The sequence below is a fragment of the Felis catus genome, chromosome A1 (assembly GCF_018350175.1).
Source record: "Felis catus isolate Fca126 chromosome A1, F.catus_Fca126_mat1.0, whole genome shotgun sequence".
NCBI lineage: Eukaryota > Metazoa > Chordata > Mammalia > Carnivora > Felidae > Felis > Felis catus.
In genome coordinates, this window is record NC_058368.1 from 156,641,252 (window position 1) to 156,663,781 (window position 22,530).

The following is a 22,530-nucleotide window of genomic DNA, read 5'->3' on the forward strand; positions in this document are numbered from 1 at the left end:
AATTTTTAAATGTAATACATGTCAGGGTGTTTATTAGCAAAATGAGAACTATGCTCCTCAAAAACCAATATTTTTAATATTTGAACATTTTAATGGAAATCTCTCTAAATCACATTGCCTATTTCCCTGCCTCGGTGGCCAGCAAATTTTGCAGGACATTGCTTTGTGACTTTGCCTTATTAATATTAACACAGGACTGTGCCTGCACACTGCACACCTTTGTGAACTCCACGGGTGGAGTTCAAGAGTGTTCTGAGGTGCCATGGAGTTTCACAGGCCACCTGTAACTTCCCCAGGACTCCACAGTCTGCTTCAGCTAGAGTCCCACTGCTCTCGTCTGTTTTACACATTGGATTTCTACTCTGGACTGTGTTTGAATAAGGATTTCCCCGATTAAACAAATTTATTGTACCAAGTGACCTTGAAGGGGTTCTAAGATTTCATGCTACTTATTAATATATAATGCAGCAAGAGATAACAGTGTATTTTTATTTATCTATTTTGTCTGTCTATCTATCTATCTATCTATCTATCTATCTATCTATCTATCTATCTATCTATTTACCTACCTACCTACCTACCTACCTATCTACCTATCTACCTATCCATTCATCCACCCACCACTGCTGCTATTGAGATGGCCTCTCACTGAAGACTAGTCTAGAGAAACAAGTTCTAAACTCTGGGTCTGGAAGTTTTGTTAAGGAATAGGAGTGGCAAAGAAGGAAAGAAGAAAAACGAATTTGTGATAAGAATAAATAATTATCTTGGCAAAGACCAAGGAGTTAGTAACAACCCATTTACATAGAGCTTAAAATAGAATTTAAAAGTGTACATGTATACATTTTATCACTTCATTTTCTCCAGGTAAGTGAGTTGTTATATTTGAAATGACATTCCAGTCTAGCTTTTCCTTCATGGTTAGTATGTGAAATCACCTTCTACTTTTCTATTATATGAGCATCTGTATTCTTTACTATTACATGAGCGCATGTATTCATTCTTACAATATTTCAGCTTGTTGATGGATATACTCAGTAACATTTTCTATGCACTCCAGAAGTCAAACTCTGCACTCAAATTATATGTGGGTACAATCTAGGCTATACAGCATCTTCCATTAGCAATGCTAGTTTCTCAAATGGCACCACATCTGAAACTCTTACTTGCGTGTCCCTCCTTTCATTTCTCACATGAGAACAAGAACTTTACTTACAGGGTGGGAAGGAGAAAGAATACTCCATGGGATCTTTCATGCTTTCACAGAAATAAAATGAAGTTCATGGCGGCTTTACCTACTGCCATTAGTTACAAAATGCTTTTCTATAACCTGGAAGAACATTCCTAAAATGACCTGGAAAGCTAAGGGAGAGGAGAAGGGGGAATATTTCTTCACACAAACAGGGTTAATAAATGTGAGAATTAAGTTGATATGCATGAAAGGTTAAAAGGAAAAAGGGGAGGAGGTCCCAAAGACATACTAACCAGGTATCATTTTAAAAGGAATTTTTCCTTCTCCAAAAATTTCTTTTATCAAAAATGGTGCTCTTCTAAAAAGAAGCTCCGCAATTCATTTATGATTTGATTAACTGCATAGTCATGAAATAGAAAAATATTTAGTGTAAGTGTGAAGAATAGGAACTTGAAGTAAAATTATAAGGCAAAGAGGGAAGATATAAACTTATACCACCAGTAGTAGGAAAGACAGTCATTTATTTTTTTATGTAAAAAAATTTTTTTAATGTTCATTTATTTTTGAGAGAGAGAGAGAGAGAGACAGAGTGTGAGCGGAGGAGGGGCAGACACAGAATCTGAGAGGGAGACACAGAATCTGAAGCAGGCTCCAGGCTCTGAGCTTCGAGCTTCTAGCTTTTAGCACAGAGCCCGATGCGGGGCTCAAACTCACAAACTGTAAGATCATGACCTGAGCCGAAGTCGGACACTTAACCGACTGAGCCACCAAGGTGCCCCGGAAAGACAATGATTTAACATAAGTACCCATTTGCATCTTTCTGGCAATTCCTGACAATGTGACTTGGGCATGTTGCTCCCTCTCTGGGTCCCACTTTTTTTTTACCTATGGTTCTCCCGACTCTAGAGCTCCACATGTACTAAGAGCGCTATTCTGTGTGTGTGGTGCTGGAAGGGGGGAAGTAAGGGGAGTTAGAGGTGTCTGTGTGTGTAGGGGCTCCTGAAAAGAAAACAGTATATTCCATAAACAAAAAAGATTTAACCTGCTTAAGATAGCCATTTATAACTTTTATTACTTTTTTAAATCAAAATTTCAAGGAGCTTGTGGATGAGATGGTGACAAATGGAATTCCACAGGGGAAGAAAAAAGAAACTGAAAACCACTAGCTTTAATGCTCTTTAAGGTACTTTCTGAGTCACCTGCTGCTCTGTTTAAAGTTTCTTTCCTCTGTATAGTAAAGTTCTCAAAGTGTGGTCCACAGACCAATGGCATCAGTGTCACCTGAAAAGTGGCTAGAAATTCACGTTTTTTAGCTCCAGCCCAGACCAAGAAAATCGGCTCTGTATTACCCAGACCTCACTCAAGGTCATTATGATACATGCTCAAGTGTACAAACCCCTGCTTTAAAAGTTCTAAGGGTCATGTGCACTGGCCTTCTCCTATGTTCTAATTACTATTATTAATTACTACAATTGTGAACATTATCCACTCTCTGGCATGGATACCATTTATGCTAATTAAAGTCTTTTAGTCCTGCTTCTAAATTTACTGATTAGGAAAGCAGATTGGTTTGGATAGTTGGAAAATTTAAAGAGAGAAGTAGGAGCCTACTGCAAATTTGTGTTAAGTTTATTATTTTCCTCCTTTAATTTTTTTTTTCTCCTAGGCTGTACTTAAATAATACATATTGACGGAAGTATTGATAATTAGTCAACCAAAAATTACTTATTGAGCACCTAAGTGGCAAGGAGTGTTAAATCCAAGACATCCCTCAATAAAACGAACATATTAGAGGGGCGCCTGGGTGGCGCAGTCGGTTAAGCGTCCGACTTCAGCCAGGTCACGATCTCGCGGTCCGTGAGTTCGAGCCCCGCGTCAGGCTCTGGGCTGATGGCTCGGAGCCTGGAGCCTGTTTCCGATTCTGTGTCTCCCTCTCTCTCTGCCCCTCCCCCGTTCATGCTCTGTCTCTCTCTGTCCCAAAAATAAAATAAAAACGTTGAAAAAAAAAAAAACGAACATATTAGAGCTAGGATTTAGTTATCTCAGGGAATGTTTTCAACCACGTCTGTGTTGAAACAGAATTCTATTTGAGGAGGGAAAGAAAAGGGAGGGAAGAATAAATAGGAAAACCAACCTAGTTTCAAAGCAAAGAACCAACATTGCAAAAGGAAGAAAGAATCTTTGAACTTTTAAACAGGTAATTCCCCAATTTTAGTGGTGAATTTGTTGAAATTAGTGGGCCTGACCCTCCTGAACATGATTCGGTTCTTAAGGTGCAGAGCTACGCATGTATTTCCAACATGTGCCCCGTATGATTCTCACACGCACCGAAGTTTGAGGTCATTCGCATAAGGAATACTCATCCAAGTTGAGATTTAATAAAGAAAATCAACACACCAGGTAACAATATCAATTTCCAATTCTGAGGCAATTAGTCAATGACATATATCTATAGTAAGATTTTAGAACGGGTGAGCTGGCATTTTAAGAAGTGTATTAGTTTATGTGTTATTCCTTGAAAAGGAATTCAAGAATTCAATTCCTTTTCCTATGTATAAAAGAGGTTAGGCTAGGGAATAGGTTTTCAGAACAGTAAGTCAGCCAGGAGAGTTCACAGCTCATGCAAGCTCAGAAGAAATAAACGAACTGAATGATTGAACTTACTTGTGCATTTTGGTAATAAGTACTCTGAAGCTCTGCTCTGCAGAAGCCCGGGACAGGAAAAGCAGGCCTGCCGCACGTCTGGATGGAGATGAACGATCAGAGCTGTACGGGAAAGCCTTGTGCCTCTATCAACACCTCATTTCAATTAGAGTTCAGCATTACTCTTCAAAAAAACATTATTTGGAAAAGAATATGTATTTGACCCCCAAGTCACTGTCGGAAAACGTCTTCTAGCACAATGAAGATCAATGCCAATGCAATAATATGATTTTCAGCCACTGTTTTCTTTAGTGGCGTAATGCAATGGTCAAGAAAATAAAGGACAGAGATTACACGGTGATGGATCCTGCTTCAGTGGTTTCAGCTTTTTGTTAATGGGTGTCGCAGTGAAAAGAACCATAGCAAGAGAAATCATGGAAAGTCTGCTGCTTCAGAATATTTTGGAGACTGTTTCCAACATCAAAAAAGTGATAAGGCCCCAGAAGAGTGTTTCATGGACAGGCAACAACTATGATATGCTAACTACATCCCACATGGAATCTTTTGCAATGATTAGAGAGATCTCTAAAGCAACTGAGAAATTCTACCCCACATAATTTGCCCCATTTTCTCTTTGTTGCCCCGTGCCTAAGAAAGCAATCATGAAGTCCCTGTATTACCAAGACCAAGAGCAGCAAGGTATGGATTAAGAAAGACGCAGCTGAGCAAGAAATACTAGAAGGAGACTATCATGATAAGCTGAAAGTTTGTATGCAATGACGAGAGCACCTGGACAGTCTTCAAACAATAGTATTATCATGAGATGAGAACATCAACAGGGAGGGTGAGATTTGGCCCATGTGAAAGGTTAGATCATACACAAAGAAATAAGCATGTGTTGAGCAACTATTAGGCACTGGGGTTTTCATACTCCAGCATCTTTCATGACAAATATTGTTAAGGTAAAGAAACTGAGGCACAGAGTTGATAAATACTCTACTCAAAGCCAAATGATTACAGATTGGCAAGACTGAGATTTGAATCTGGGTTTCTGATATTGACGGTTTTCTGCACTATTTCTCATGCTTTGGACAAAGCTTAAGAAGTTCATAATACAAAGAAAAAAAGGGGGATTTGTTGAAATACTTTGACTCTTGTTTAGACAAAATATATCCATGGGTATAGGTTACTGAGAAAGGCTAATCAGGGACTTAGAGGAAGTAAAAGTGGGCAGGTGGTGATAACTCTAGCATATATTGTTCAGTAAAGTATATGAGAGTTAACTGTGTTCCATAATGAATTATACTCTAACATTTATTAATAAGGTGGTGAAATTGTAGAATCTCACAAATAAACTGAGAACACTTCTGTACTTCAATTCTGGTTATTAAAGTTTCTTAATTCAATTCCTTGAAAACCTGGATCACTAACAGAAGGAGGTATCCTATTATTCTAGATCCTGATTAAAAAACAGGATGTAAACAAACAAACAAAAAAATCTAATCTAAACAAATCTAATCAAAACAAACAAAAAAAATCTCTCTAGAGTTAACATATGGCTAAAACAACCCACACGGTCATATTAATCTTCTCCCTGATATATGCAAATAATCCCTGGCTTTTGCTATCTTAGATTTCATTACCTGTGTACAACCTAATCCTTCCAAATGAGCCCCAGACCCTGTGAAATGAGTGAAAGACATCACCGTGTCTTTACAATAGCTGTGTGTGGAGTCAGCTCACCTCTATTTTCAGCACAGAGGTGCACATGCTTTTATTTAATCAAATGATCCACGAGACACTACAAAGGAGAGATAATGACAGCCTAGAATGACTGTTTTGTGCTGCAAAGCCTGGAGTGTGGAGCAATTATTAGCTCAATCCCAGGCACAGGCATGTTCTATCTTTTCCTTTGCCTGCTGAGTTGATTCCAGTGAATTACACCTCGGTGATGAAGTCCAACAAGCAGATTTGTTCTACAGTCCATCTGTCCGCTCAAAGCAGGATTGCCTTTACAGAAAACCTTCCCAGGGCTTTGTCCAGCCTAGTTTAAAGTGTCTCATGTAATAATAAAGCTTCGATCCCTTTTTTCTTAGAAGATGATTCACGGCACTATAATCCTTAGAGAAATTCTCCTGGTTTTTATCCTTAAACTTTCTTTCCTATTTCTGTTGCTTCTTGATATAACTTACGGTGTCAGGAAGGTATTTATGTTTACTTCAGATGCTTTAACTACTGTCTGAAAGCTTAACTGTAGCCAAACAAAAGTTCTCAAGCTTTTACAATGTTTGCTCAAAATATATACTCTTAGAAAATCATTATATATGCTGTAATCTTGTTGGCTAAAGTTGGCTTGTTACTAACGTAATGTACTCGTTTCCACCAATAATGTAAAAAAAATAATGAGTCCTGGGTTTGACTTACACTTTTTCTTTGGGGACTTTTAATTAAATGTTATAAATATATATTTTTTTCTGAAGGTCTTACTTTCATACCTGAAGTATAAATAATACCTGCACTTTTCTTGGTTATATGTCATATATGGTTGAGTTGTTAAGAATGCAAACACTTCAGCACAGGATAACATTCTTGTGTGATAAAACCAATACTTCTCTTTGGCCTTCAGGGTCTTCCTTCAACCACACTTTGATTTGACCCTACTGTAAGATGGTGCTCTGACATAATTCCTAATTGTTCTGTATTCTATGCACTCTTTTTGGCCCATTTCATATTACGAGCCATTTCTCCATTTTTCTATATGAGGTATCTTGGTATAGCCCAGCCATTCTCCACTTAAACAATCTTAACATTTCTCTTTAATTCACTACAGCATTCTCATAATCTGGTTTGTTCAATTAACTCTCAGTCATGGAAATCTAAATGTCCAGTCAATGGAGTTAATTGGGAAAAACTTAAATGTACTAAATATTTGAAGCAACAGCACTAAGTTATCATCCTTTATTGAGAAGTTAAAATCTTTAATGAAATTCTGACTTAGAGTAATCCAAATGGCTTCGTATAATATTTGTTGCTTTTATGAAAAGTATGGCAATTGCTATATATCCATTGCTTAATGTTTTGTGTTGTAAGATATCATGTTTTGATGAATTATAACTATTATGCCTTTGGAAAATCAGACTATTTCTGTACCACTTCGATCTTCTCTTTCTATTATTTTGCTCTCAAGGAAATTAAGATCTAGCAAGTAACCATGACATTTATTAAGTAAGTTCTCGCCAGGATTTAGTTTCACCCAATGTAATTCAGTTGCTGTCTCCTGAATACATGCATTGATCCTTATAAACAAGCTGATAAAGGCTCATAAACACACATATATGCCTCATGTAAGATTCTATCTGAACTATTTAGGTCTTCTGCATATCTGAAAATGTCTATGGAGAAACTCCTTTGCTACACATCTCCTCTAAAAACTAATAAACATAAAAAAATCACAATACAAATATTACCTGGGCAAGGAGCAATTAGGTCAGTTGTCGGAGTGACTTTTAAACATGATATGAAAAATCATACTTATCCAAAGTAGACTTGATCAGTGATTTGCTGATTTTATAAGATGGGACCTCAAACATAGCAACATCACAGCCCTCAACACATCCATCTATCAGTGGGTTAATGAGCTGTGGGGGAGAAGGGTTACATAATGCAAGAAAAATCTGAAAGGGGGTTAGTGAAGAAAAATTAAAGGAAGGCTTTATTTTTACATCCTATCTGTATTCATTATTGACCCCAAAAGGAACTTAGTTGCTTTAAACAATTATTTCTGTGATATTCAGAGAAAGAAAAATATTGGTCCTGGTTGATTCTACCATTTTCAGGGATGTCAGGTCAATGGCATCACTTCTCTGGGCCTTAGTTTCCTTAGTGATAAAACAAATGACCGCTAAATGTTCTGCTTTTATGACTCACTTGGTTAGTTACTCAACATACGCTCGGAAGAAAAGATATTAGATTATGTACCTCAAATACAAAAAAAGCTATCTTTTAAATTTGCATATTTCTTATTCTAAAATAAGACAGTTAAAGAAATTGAGAAAGGTTAATAAAGAATATTTAAGGATGAACACAACCAAATGGAAAGTACTAGTACATGCAATACTAATTTGGAAGTAGCAAAGATTTTGAAAGAATCATTTGAAAGGGAAGGCCTTAAAACTTATTTCTTATGCAATTGATCCTGGTAGCAAGGTTTCATTCATAAAGATCGGTTTGCATGTTTGCTGTATATGGAACAAACTCAACAGAGAACACTCCTGAATTCTGCTCTCTTGGCAAAGAAGTATACTGTATGAATACAGAGGCTGCATTTTTGCCAAAAGCCAAATTCCATTTAAGGTGATATAACAATTCAAAAGCAGTCACTGTGTTCATGGATAATGCGTGAACATACAAGAGAAATTATTATTATTTTAGCAAGGACACCGAATAGCAATAGTGGAGGTAGCCGTCAGTAGACTGAAAGGAAATGAAGATGCTATAAAAATTAAAATAAGCTCACACCAATAACAGTGTGTGTGGAGGGAGCAATGGATGAAGAGATGTGGTTTAAGCTGGCTCATTGGTCAAGTCAAGGCATGACTTAATTTAGGGTATGCCAGTCTGCTTAAAAGACACTGCAACAAACCTTACAGTTCTAAAGGGGAAGGGTAGTTTTCAGTCATGAGCAGTTGAAGAGCCAAGGAAAGAAAATGGTAAAGCCTTATGAGTGTAGCATTTTCATTGCAATATCTATCGCTAGGTAATCATGTACCAAGTGTGAATTTTCCAAGAAAGAGGGAAACTCTTGGCAAAGTAATAAGTGCATTTGTAATAAATCGTGCTGTGCATAATGCAGAATTAGAGCAGAGAAAATAGGATGACAGAGCTCGTTATGTTTAAGTCATGAAAGAGTAAATAACATTAAATTGCAATGGCATTTAAAACAAATTCTCTGTGGAATTTTCACTTTTTTCTTTATTTAAATCAACAGCAGAGTTGCTGTTTTCTAATTCATAAGTTTTTTTTTTCAAAGAAAGAACACTGATTATGTAGTACGTATATAGTATAAGATCACTGTAATAGAAGTAAATTTTTCCCAAACAGATGGAGCAGATTTTACAAGAAGGGAAAAAAGAAACTTAACGGACTCTCTAGATAGCACCATTATATTCCTGGAAGGCCTGTGGGCCTCTAGCTGTTAAGAGTTTGGGATAAACTTAGTCCCACAAGCAACTGACTTCAAAGCAACATATTAAATACATGAAGTTCTTAGTTTATACAAATGAAGAAATGCAAGAGTCACTCGAATGACTTGGAATAAAAGTTAATAAAGAAGGCAATTGAATACATTTTTCTGAGACCCATTTTAAAAATGAATTTCCTAATTCACACTTAACTTTCAAAAATCACTGTTCAGAACCAAAATCAAAAATATTAGTATAAAGGATTTCGACATTACCCTCCAAAAGAAAGACTTCACAGAGAAATAAGATCCAACCACTTCATTTTCTGAAAGATCCTAAAAACAAACAAATATTTAGCTAAATTTTGAGGTGTTTTTGAGAATACTTAATTAGCCCAATGAAACCAAAATAAATAAAACCCCAAAGTTATAGGTCCTATGACACTTTCGATGTTTATAAACTGTTAGTTTTCTTTCCTTGAGTAAATTAAAGTTTTTCTCTTATTCATATGTAATATCAATGGCGGTAAGTTTAGAAAGGATTATTTCTGTAATTTTTAAAGAATCTACTTACCTCTTTATTTTAAATTGTTGATTATTATATCTCAAAGTGTAACACTTTATTTTAGAAAATAGAACTGTTCAAAAGTACTTTAAGATTTTGAAATAAGTCATATAATATCTGTGCCTTTTAACAAAACAATTTAACACCATAGACCCACAGAGCATTTTTAAAGAATAATAGTAGCAATTTTAGTTATAATCATGTACCTACTCAAATTTAGTTTAATCCCTATTAAAAACGTCCTAGTTTTATGATATAATATAGAACATAGATAATACAAGTTAGTTAACTTGGGCCTTACAAAAATAATTTAATAAAATGAATACTGAGAAGAGTAGCAATATCCTAACAAAACATCACGTTGGATATTTTATTACTTAATCCTCAGACATTTATAGAGTAAAACCAGTTCAACTTCAGGAAATCAAATCATTGTTGGTCACTTTTAAGGAGAACATTTGCATTACATGCAGCTTTTAAATTGGTATGTTTTGCATCCTGTTTCTGGGTGTCAGTTATGGTAAAATTGTGGGAATCTGAGGACCCTTATCAGGCAGCATCAACCTCTGACATTGTGATGAATCAGAAGAAGTTTTGTAACTTACTTGATTCCTCCATAACTTTGTGTTAGCGACTAAGACAGTGGCCCAGCACCTCACATGATGCCTATTGCATAGTAGGTGCTCAATAAATAATTTGTTGATTGTTAGTTACTGGGAGTTTCCACTGGTTAGGTATAGATATTCCTTCCAAAAATGATACCAAAAATCATATCAGAAAATAACAGTGAGCTAACATGTTTAGGGTGTACAGCAAGTTGTATAATTTAAATTTAGAACTAGAATTACATTAAGGATAATTTATATAATCTACCTGTTTTGTTTGTTTGTTTGTTTACACAAAATCTATTTCTTACTGAAATTACTTTCACTTCCCCAAGTTACCCGCATAGGATTTGGTCAGGTAGCATGGCTAATGTCAGAGGTTACTAGGAAGAACTCTTGAGTTTAAGACTTTGTTTTATCATCACTACAGAGTTATAATTCAATTACGTGTACAGCTATGGTTCTCATCTGTCACTCGTAGCACGCTGTCACATCAGTATCTCAAAAAAAAAAAAAAACACGCAACAAACAACAAGTCCTGAAAAAACACATTTACCTTTGGACATTGGGGCATGAATGTTACAAGGAATGACTGTAGTCTTTTGATGCTGTGCACTGTTTAACTACAAAGACCTTCTTCCAGATTTTACAAAAGATGTGTGTTTCTTTTCTATTGCTAATTCTCTCCTTACTCTGATTCCCAATTCTTTTTAAATTAAGCAGCATGTTTAGCAACATGTGGAGAATTTTAAAGTATCATATTAAAGGAACTGAAGTCTTGAAGTCTCCTTACACAAATAATTTCCCAAGAGCCAATAAGACAAGTAATACAACAGTGAGTTTTACCTTAACGTAAAATGCATTAAGGCAACTTAAATGGAGGTGAGAGTACTGGCTTTAGACTCAAGACAGTTACAACAAATAATATGACCATTAAACATTGCAAAGTATTGTTAATTCATTTAAAGTTCAAGTGGTCTAAGGTGACTAATGTTGAAACCACCGACTTCATACTTTTCATTCTTCCTCAGATGAATACCCTTTGAGGGTAATGAGATAATTATGTGACTGGTACGCAAAGAGATTGATGAATTTGTGTGTGGGGGGAGGGGGAAGGGGAAATTTTAATGATCAGCATTTAGAACTTAGGTTTCTCTGTTAAAATTTAAGAAACAAAAATATTAGCCACATTTGGATCCACTGACGTGCTCAGGCTGTGCTTTTCATGCCATGTTTAATTACTTCTGTCATTATTCATCAACTAAAATTTATATTTCATTTTACAACCTACATTCTCATGTAAATTTAGGCCTTTATTTCAAATGGAACAACTTAATTTTCCTGTGGACCCTTATGTCATTTATTGCCTTGATGAATATAAAATCCACAGCAGATGAGGCGTGGCTTTCCTTTAGTGAGAGTTTCTAATAATAACAATAATAATAAGACACCTGGCATTATGATAAAGAGTTCTAAAAAAAGTGAATTTTTGAGGGCAAGATTTCAATCATTATTGTAGATATTTAGTTATATTTCTGTCTCCATTGGAACAAGAATCTGATAAGTGAATGAAAGGCCATTTTAAAAGTGCTAAAATTAAAAAAAAATTAAAAAAAAAAAAAAGGGGGGCGCCTGGGTGGCACAGTCGGTTAAGCGTCCAACTTCAGCCAGGTCACGATCTCGCGGTCCGTGAGTTCGAGCCCCGCATCGGGCTCTGGGCTGATGGCTCAGAGCCTGGAGCCTGTTTCCGATTCTGTGTCTCCCTCTCTCTCTGCTCCTCCCCCGTTCATGCTCTGTCTCTCTCTGTCCCAAAAATAAATAAACGTTGAAAAAAAAATTAAAAAAAAAGTGCTAAAATTATAAATTAAGAGCAAAAGGAAACAGAACAAAGAGCAGAGACATCAAATTGATAAAGGAAAATTATTGACATTATCCTGAATAATGAATCGTTGAGTATTTATGCTGAGGCGTTGCATTTATCAAAGTAGTTAGACACATTGATAATATCTTATTTAAATCTGGTTTTTGCCTCCAAAACACCAATACACACTAAGAAAGTTTATCTTCAAAGATCCAAAATCCTACTGTGAATCTAAAAAGTAACAAGATTGTACATTTAAAAATCTAGAAGATATATTTTTTCCCCAGAGAAATAAAACTAAGGGACAGTTGATTTCTTTCCTAACAAATGAACATGATGCTGTATTTAGTTCAGCCTCCTATTTAAATACATCATAAAAATCTTTAAAGACTTTGTCATTGGATGAACAAGGATTAGCCTTGAACTTCTGTTAATTGTGATATTTTTCATTAGCTTTAATGGGTACAGACCTTTAAACATATTGTAGTTATCATAATTCAGCAATTCTTCAATACTCAAAAACTCACCACAGATTTGAAATTGGGAAGCCTGAGATTCAAATGTGAAGGTCAACCCAGGTAGCCTTCATATTACATAGAGTATTTTTAAGGTGCACAATTCCTTTTCTCAATACTCTCTAGGCATTTAAGAGGTTAGAAAGAGATAAACCCATAAGTAAATAATTTTCGTAGCCTTTCCTGGTCTGACTGAAATCACTGTTTATCAGAGCTCTATAGCTCTTGGTTGCCCCCACCAAGTTGAATATGTCTATTGATAGTTATGTAACTAAAAACAGGGACACGAAGTAAGTAGAAATTACAGTGAAGTTCTATTTTCCTGTTTTCTTGGTTACTCAAATAGGTGCTCATACCATTTATACTCATTAAACACCAATATGATTCCCTCTGCAACTCCAACTGTCCATTTAAATATTTCTGATGAGAGACAGACAATCTCAACTCCCCAGAGGACATGCCCTGTAACTGAAGGCTGGCTTTGCTTTGTCTTTTATTTTCCTAGAAATTTTAACTTAAATCTTTAATTTGTGCATTAGCATGTATGTATACACACATGCATGCATGTGTATCTATTACTGTCAACCATGGCTTTGAAAGCAGAATCTTCACAAAATTATGATTTATTTTCATTGAGGATATTTAGGGAACTTTAAAACCAACATATCTCCTCCTAGTCACATTCAACTTAATATGCATATATACATGTGTGTATATACATATATATATATATATATATATATATATATATACACACACACACACACATACATATATCACATGTATACATATATATGTTAGATATATCTGATGTACATCATATATACACATATATATCTTTGAATTCAAAGGCCATATAATCTTGCAAACCAACAGTTAGCTCCATTATCCTGGAGCCACGTTGTATTAGTTCCCTCCCTTTGGTCAGTCTGGAGAGGATCTTGGGAAATTGTCAGCTCACTGGGGAACACATATTTGCAGTGTGAATGCCAATCAGTGGTCCACAATTAAACATTTTAGAGCCAGCACACAGGCGTCAAGGCATTCGTCTTCTGCCTGAGATTACCTTTTGTCCTTTCACTTTGTGCCAAGTCATCCAGCTTTGCTCCCTCAAGGACCCGCAACATTTTAAAAATTCAACAAGAGCGGTCAAATAAATGTAAAGCCACTGTTACAGCAAATCCCTGTAGTTATGAATTACAATATATAAAAATGTATGATATTTTATACCAATGGGAAAATATTGTCAAAATAGCAAGAAAAAAAATCATCTCTACATAAAATTTAACCATGGCTTCATGTAATTTGTGGGATAATAAAATATTTACTGCACTATGATATCTCTATTTTAGATAAACTTACTACAAATTTTGAGAGTTCAGTTGATCGAGGTAAAAATAGTCTTTTATATTAGAAATGCCCATGCTATTTGCCTTTTGTTCACCACTGCACTTGGGAATCTCAGAAGCCTTAATTATGAGGTTGACTTTATAGCATTCCCAGATAACACAGATTTGGTAGTATAAATAGTGGTAAGGACTTTTAAAAGAACATTGTATTGCCTTTGGAAACACGTAAGCATCTCATTTTTTCAAAAATTTATGCATAATAATTTTAAATGAGACACCAAAGAAAAGCCTTTTAGGTCCTCACGAGTGAGAGAGTCAATGACCAAGAAAGCTCGTGTGTTTTGCAGGTTTAAAAAAATAATCTATTTATTATCAGGATGTGAAGTCTTTGGAGAAAGAACCTAATAACTGCTAAATAATGACTCTGAACCCCCCCCCATGTCGGACTGTGTGAGATACCTAAAAATGTGTTAATCTGTTTCTCTAACGTTTCTTAAATTAAAGCACTTAGAGGTTTTCACTGATGCATTTTTAATGTGTCATCCAAGGTGTCAGGTTTAACTACGCCCTGCAGACTTAGAGTGGAAAGTGTTCTCTAGTTTAAATTAACAATATCCTTGCCAAAAGTCTTATTAGAAATTGCTTCATTCACCAGTGAATAAAGTGTTTTATAGTTCATTAAAATTATGCTAAGTGATTATAATAAAATCTTTATAAAAAGATATATTACTAAAAAAATAAGCCATCAAGTAACAGAAGATATGCTAATGAGACATGATCACAAAGTCCATATTATATTATTCAAAGGATTATCTCTTCTTAAAAGATTTCTAAACTGTTATTGTTGAGAATATGAATTGCAGTGTGTATATCTTTATATTATCAGAATGGTTATGTCTCATGTAATTAAAGCAATTTATTGAAAGTACATAAGTTTATTATCACACTCATCGATAAACTAATTCTTCCACATTAAAATACACACACACACACACACACACACACACACACAATGTAGGGTAAAATCATTTCTGCTTATTGTCGGTCTGACAGGCAATTATTTCATTATTTTTTTCTATTTTTTGTCTGACCCCACAAAATTTATTCACAAAACACATATACATCTTCTCTTCTGAGCTCATGAAATTTTCTTGCTGAATAATTTAACCTTAGAATAAATTATCAATGATAAGCTTCTTCTAAAGAATAAAATATTGCAATAATTCAAAGCATTACCATTTTTCTGCCAAAATGCATTTTGTCATGTAAGTATAACTCTTTGACCAGGATAATTATTCAGTTGCCCAAGTTTAGGGAGACACTGATCCCTTTCTTCTGAAAATAACATTTTTCTTTAACAGCTGAGTGTGAGGCAGGATTACAAATGTGCAAGATGGAAAGTATGCTTGTGGAAAACTGGAATGAGAGTTTTAAAAGATGTTATCATTCCCAGAAGAGGAGCTATGAAGAAATTCATAATTATTTCCTGGTTAACATACCGTTCAAATACAACATGTATCATTCTTGCTTGTCAGAGGCAAGTTTTCCTACTTGTTAGATGGTAACACAATTACTCTAAATTATATGGAAGTCAGTCCTGAACAGCAATTATAATTCCCTGCCCTCAAGTTGGCTATTCAGTTATTTTCAATAGTACATACAATTCCACATTATAAAAGTGCCACAAATAATATGATTTCCATTGAAAGAATCAATTATTGACAAGATGACGAGCATGATGAACCGATATTTAAGTAACAGGAAACCCCATGAGCTGATACACTTGCATACACGGGGGGCGGGGGGGGGATGTGCATATTTAAAACATAACTATGGCAATTTAGTTTTCCCTTTCCATGATTACGTCACTTCTGAAAACAAAACAAAACAAACAAGAAGAGGAAGAAAAACTCCATACTAGAGAATGTCTAGCAACATTATCAGACTGTATTTAAGTCTTTGCCACAGAGTTCATAATTCTCAGATTTTATAATCACCGTTGGTACCCACACACAGACTGCACATAACAGTCCTGCTCCAGAGAAGCAGGAGACCTCATTCTCACAAGTCAAGATTCCAAAGAAAAAAATGACCTGTTCATATGAAAAATTCACCTTTGACTTTGAGCGAAGTTGTATCAAAGGTAAAATACTTGTATTTGACTGTAAGGCAAATAAATTATATCCTTTTACAAAAAACAAAAGAGGAAAAAAATCTTAGACACAGGGTCTTGAAGGAGAAGATTGAAATAATTAGAAAAGGGATACATTTCCACAAAACAGTAACATGATAATACATAAAGCTACATGGTACAGCCACTTATCCCTTAATTTCTTGGGAAGCACAATTTGCTTGAACATCATTCTTCCTCCATTAATTCCTGAAGGAAGGAGCTGGGGAAGCAGTTTCAGTGTGTGTGAAGGACCATGGATTGTGTGGTAAACGAAGTTACAAACTTTCCCTTGATTTTGAACTTAACACCTTGTTCTTATAACACTAATGTGGATGAATATGACAGATGTTTTAGGGGACAGTGATGATTGAATGAATTAACAGGTGCTCAATATGTTCTCATAGAAAAAAAAGCGAATGAGTGAACTGATTTCCCTTTACTCAGCACTCAATATCCCCAATAAATTTTATAAAATGGAAAATCCCTTAGGCTAAAAACCCCAAAGCCATATTACCATTCGAACTAAAAATAATCTGCCAACTACCCCAGCAAATGCAAAGCTAGACACAGGGAATTCTGTATCTTCAATGGCAAGCCAGAAAAATGGCAAGCCAGTCTGAATGTACAAATGAATTATTAATAATAAATTAGAACTTTCAGAATTTTAGAAGTAACAATAGTGTTGAATAGATGTTTATTAGTCTTTTTTAATTTTTTGCAGACCAAAGTAAAAGATGCAGATTTATATTTACTTAATTATTCAAATTAAATTTAAATATAAACTAAATAAATTACTTAAAGAAGAATCTTTATATTTATTCTTTCTTTTATACTACAATAAGTGCATCATTCTTGCTAATTAATACTAACTACTATATAATATCCTGCTCTAGCATTACACCTTAACTGCATCTGGAACAGGAAATATTGATATATATTAATGAATTACAACTTTTTACCCAGCTGTGTCATAATGTAGACACAGAATATGGAAAGCCAAATTATGCAACTTTCAAAAAATATATGTTTTTATAGAATACTAATTTTGAAGTATAATTACAAAAAATATGTAATACCAACATGAACAGTGCAAATATTTCTTTAAGGCTTTTTGAAACTTTATTTTGGTCAATAAAAAACACAGTGAATACTAAGTCAGAAATATTCAGCAACTTTCTTTAGTAAATGGTTTTCACTTTATTAAAATGTAATGGTGATTTTTAATGTAGCCCTGACCTTTTTGTGAGCCAAGTTATCTTTCTGTCATGAATACTATAAGAATTGAGAAGAAACTGTACAGTAAGAAGTACTTGTTATAGCAAATTAATACATTACCATAAATACAAAAACATCTTGATGTAAATATTTTCTTAATTCACAGTAATAAAAATGACAAAATTAAAGACACATTTAAGTAATAGCATGATTCAATCAGAATGAAAAAAAAAAAAAAAAAGATTGTCATGTTCCAGGGTCTAAAAAAATTACTCACACTTAAAAATGAGTGCTGACTTTTTAAATGGAAATTTGAACAAAGATCTTTAGAAATAAAATCCCTTTATTTCAAGGAGTAATGTCAGTTTCATCTTGATATTTATTTGTGTCCAAGAGTGGTACCACCACTCAACAAATACAGAGTTTAGTTTGTATCTTAGATACTTTACAAGTTATAAGAAGAGCAAGGACTTTGTAAGTTACAGGAACCATAAACTCTTCTCACTCCCAGGAGTCATTTATTTCTCGAAGTGAGAAGAGGCAATGATGGAAAACTCTTCTCATTACAGGCTCCACAGATGTAGCCCTAGAGGAATTTTTGAGTTTAGAAAGCCTCACATTTAGTTTTCAGTGAACAAAGACAGTGAGTTACATGGATCTTCCTTCTCTCTGGAGTGGTCCCTACCCTAACCCCATCATTTTATTCCTGATCGGGAGCAAAGACATTTTCTAGACCCTGTGGCACACACAACAGAAACCAGGTGCTGAGAAGTGACCAGGCATTAGCAAGAGGATGATGTGGATGTGATTGATCAGTGTGATTTCTAGTTACTTAAAAAAAGCATCACGTGATTTACTTAAAGTTATGGGAAAAAAAGAACAAGGGTGATGAAATCCTGTAGTACAGTTTGAAGAGGTATGAGAGAGATTTGGAAATGCAGCTGATAGTTCTTCTCAACAAGAAAAGCTGAAAGATCACATGCTAAGCCATTACCTTACTTGATCTTTTCCAACTCTTCCTCATTAGCATTGTCTGTAAATGAAATAAAGCATTTTCATTATCTTATCACTCAAGTACAGAATAGGGCAGCCAATTGTTTTCTAGAGGAAGCTTAACATTTAAACAGCAGTTTCCAGCAACCAGTATACAAGACAAAATTGTTTTCATCACGTACACACAGCTAGAAGAAGCACCTTTAACATTCAAGCAGTCTTTCTGTGAGAGTTCATTTGCTTTATTCTTTTGTATAAAGAAATGAGTCGGTATTTTTTAAATAGAATGGAAAATTTGAAATATCTTATTATTGGCTGGGAAAAAAATATTGCATCTCATGATTGGCAATGGTTCCTTTTGGTGCTGGAGGTTGAGGATGTACTGACTCGACCAGGTAACTTGTCTCTTCAAACATGTTCAAAAGCCTGTTGCTTTGGTGGCATCTTAGAATTGTCTCTGCTTCCAATTAATCTTTCAAATGTGAAAATGCTTTCAAATGTGAAAAATGCTACATTAGTAGATCTTCCTGCTAAATGTTTAGCCATAACATATCCTTTAAATTAGTTTTTTTTTTTTTGTCTGTGTGTGCCATAGTAAAAAGTATTTATGGCTACAAGTTTTATTTAAGGTTAATGGAAATTTGTAATGAGTGCCCAAGATCAGTGGTCTCTTAAATAAAGTAAGTCATAAAAATCCAAAGATATTTTATTTACTCCCCAGTTTTAAATTTTTCTCAGTGAACACTGTGGTATTAACTTCCTGATTAACCTCTTTACCCTCTCTTAGCTTTATCATTATCTTTAATGCTTATGAAGTGGAGAATAGGGAATATTTGGAGAAAGAATATACCTTTTGAAGTGCTTGTCATATTTGTATATTAAGGAGGCACACTGGTACCTTTAACAACTGTATCTCCTTCAGCAGAATTCACTATAAAGCAGGACCATTTCAAAAACCACTCATAAATCACAAAAATACAAAAGAAAATTTTAATAAAAGATTAAGTCATATAGAAGACAACCTTTGGCCTAAACCAAGACAATAGAATTATGTGAAGGTTCTAGGACAGGAAAAGAGAAAAACATGAAATTGTCAAAGATAAGGATTCATTTTTCTTCTTTGTAGATAGTGCTTTTATAGGTTATATTTTCCCTATATATCCCCTGTGTTAAATATTGACCAAAATATGGAAGACTAGTGGATTTCCTAAGGTTACAATAATTCCTTATTTTATTTTGAATGGAGCCAGGAAATGGCAAAGCATTATTATCAAATACTATTATAGAAATATTTTATATGTTTTCTAAGTACTAACGTGCAATTTATTTTGAAGCAACAAAATCTACCATTGGGTTGTGGAGGTGTCCATACGGTGGCCATGTAATAAATGTTTATTATTGATCTTAAGTGAGTTATTGTCATCATCATCATCATCACCATCACTCCCACCACCACCTCCACCACACCTTCTCCATCAAACTAAAAGGCAATTGGAAACCAAATACTTTTGTGGCATGCCATATTAACAAAACCTCCACCACTGGGAGTCAGACAATAAATCTTCAACTTTCTGAGAAAGCAGAGTTTCAATGAACAGAGAATGATAATTCCTAGAGATAATGTTTTCAGTCAAATTAAGTGAGAATAATTAAGATAAATAAATAAATAAGCAAAATCTTGTAACTCATGGCCATTTATTATCATCATCTAGTTTCTAAGGATCTCCTAAAATTCCATTCTGTAAGAAATGGTATACAGTGAAAAAGGAGCTAAGAACAGGAGGAAGAGTTGAATCTCAAGGCAACACTACTCAGTATTACACAGATTTACTACTGCTGCTCGAAACCACATCCCTTGACTCAGAGCCACGGCATAAAATAAATCCTCATGATGTAAAGCGAACTATAGGGTTTGTATTTTTTCTGTCTCTCAAAATTGGCTTTACAAATAGACTGCAAGTTATCGTTTTTCAGACTGGGACACTGATACAAACAAAAAGTTAACGATTTCCCAAAGTATAAATATGCAATATTTGGCAGTTGTGGGAACAAATTCATTATTTTCCTGATTTGGTTTCTAGAATTCTATTATTAGATCCAGTGACCCCCAAAATGTGCCTAGATTTTTAAAATTATTAATTAATTAATTCATCATGATAAGTGTACTCTTTAATCCCCATTCTTTATTTCATCCATCCCCTACCCACCTCCCCTCTGGTAACTATCAGTTTGTTCTCTACAGTTAAGAGTGTTTCTTGGTTTCTTTCTCTCTCTTTCTTTGCTCATTTGTGTTGTTTCTTAAATTTCCCATGTGAGTGAGGTCATGTGGTATTTACCTTTCTCTGACTGACTAATTTTGCTAAGCATTATACTCTGTAGCCCTAACTGTGTTGTTACAAATGGCAAGATTTCATTCTTTTTTATGGCTGAGTAATATTCCATTGTGCATATATATACAACATCTTCTTTATCCATTCATCAATCAATGGACACTTGGGCTGCTTCCATAATTTGGCTATTGTAAATAAGGCTGCTATAAACAAGGGGTTCACGTATCCCTTTGAATTAATGCTTTTGTATTTTTTGGGTAAATATCCAGCAACATGATTACTGGATCATAGGGTAGTTCTATTTTTAACTTTTTCAGGAACCTCAAAACTGTTTTCCACAGTGGCTGCACTGCGTTCCCAACAGTGCAAGAGGCTTCCTTTTTCTGCATATCCTCACCAATGCTTGTTTCTGGTGTTTTTGATTTTAGCCATTCTTACAGGTGTGAGGTGATATCTCATTATAGTTTTGATTTGTATTTCCCTGATGATGAGTGATGTTGAGCATCTTTCCATGTGTCTGTTGGCCATCTGTATGTCTTCTTTGGAGAAATGTCTGTTCATGTCTCCTGCCCATTTTTTAATTGGATTATTTCCTTTTTGGGTGTTGAGTTCTTTACATATTTTGGATACTAGCCCTTTATAGGATGTGTCATTTTCAAATATCTTCTCTCATTCCATAGACTGTCTTTAGTTTTATTGTTTCCTTTGCTATGCAGAAACTTTTTATTTTGATGTAGACCTAATGGCTTATTTTTGCTTTTATTCCCCTTGGCTTGGGAGACATATCTAGAAAAATGTTGCTATGGCGGACATCAGAGCCATTACTGCCTATGCCCTCTTCAAGGATTTTTATGGTTTCAGGTCTCATATTTAGATTTTAATCCATTTTGAGTTTATTTTAGTGTATGGTGAAATAAAATGGTCCCTGGATTTTAGAACAAAATTTCTGCTTCTTGAGCCAAGCCAACTGGATAAACAACGTGTTTAAGCATACTACTCCTAAGTTTCTTTTTCTTTTTAGATATTTGGGTTAAGCTAGATTCAATGAAGCTGAAAACAGGAGAAAAGTTTTAAAAAAGTGAATTTAACAAACATACTATTAAACTATGAGACATGTTAGAGAAGAAAGATTGGGGAATGTTAAAGATAGGAGATAAAGCAAATTATAGAAAAATAAGATTTATTTTTTGCTCTATGATCTTAAGCTGAGAAACATATGAATTTTGTTTTTGAATGCATCATTATCTAATATTATTATAGGATTATCAAAATTCTTCATTAACATCTCAACTTTCTTTGAAGCCAGTGAAAGAATTAAGTAACATAAAAATATGGCCTGTGATAGAGCTGCAGAACTGATTATGTTTTTATGAGATTCTACAATCTCAATCCATTTTTTGCTTTTATTTTTTGTTGTAGTGATATTTTTCAGGCAATTACACGGTTACCATAGATATAAAAAAATAATCACAGAATAGCTAGACAATATAGTGTATACATCTTATAAAACATTAAATTTTTATAAGTGTTTTTAAAAAAATGTTAGCTATGAAAATAATTCAGAAAAATTAGCAAAATAAACCATCATGAAAAAAAATTTTTAATTCGCCATAGTCAATTCATATGTTTCTTATAATCTTCTATTTTTTAGCTTTAGCCAAGCAATTTGTAGGTCTAGGAGTGTGTAACACAAATTAACTCACTTTTATTTCACAAATTCTCCAATGAAGAAAGCTGTGGATTGAACTCTGCTAGAAAAAGAGCCAGAAAGAACTCAAACACACTATCAGACCAAAGTACCATATACAGGACACACATGTATGCGCTACAGACTTTCGTAGGCTCAAAAACAAGACATGCATTCGAAACAGAAATGACAGTTGTATCATGCAATTCATCAGCATGCCCCT

The 22,530-nt window shown here is 34.5% G+C and overlaps 1 protein-coding gene across 23 annotated transcripts in view; it reads right to left on the minus strand.

Moving 5' to 3' along the window:
* The window catches only part of MCTP1 (multiple C2 and transmembrane domain containing 1), a 520,292-nt gene that overhangs the window by 200,601 nt on the left and 297,161 nt on the right, over positions 1-22,530 (minus strand). For 15 of the 23 annotated variants that reach the window (XM_045040171.1, XM_045040175.1, XM_023258502.2 and 12 more), the window contains exons 6-9: positions 22,324-22,371; positions 18,292-18,330; positions 9,291-9,350; positions 3,857-3,934 (exon numbers count right to left, since the gene is read on the minus strand). The exons of 1 other annotated variant lie outside the window; for it this stretch is intronic. In XM_045040171.1, the coding sequence (XP_044896106.1) occupies positions 3,857-3,934; positions 9,291-9,350; positions 18,292-18,330; positions 22,324-22,371 (225 nt within the window). The remainder of the gene's footprint in view (positions 1-3,856; positions 3,935-9,290; positions 9,351-18,291; positions 18,331-22,323; positions 22,372-22,530) is intronic. 7 more of the 23 variants (XM_045040183.1, XM_023258486.2, XM_045040217.1 and 4 more) reach the window with 4 other exon arrangements.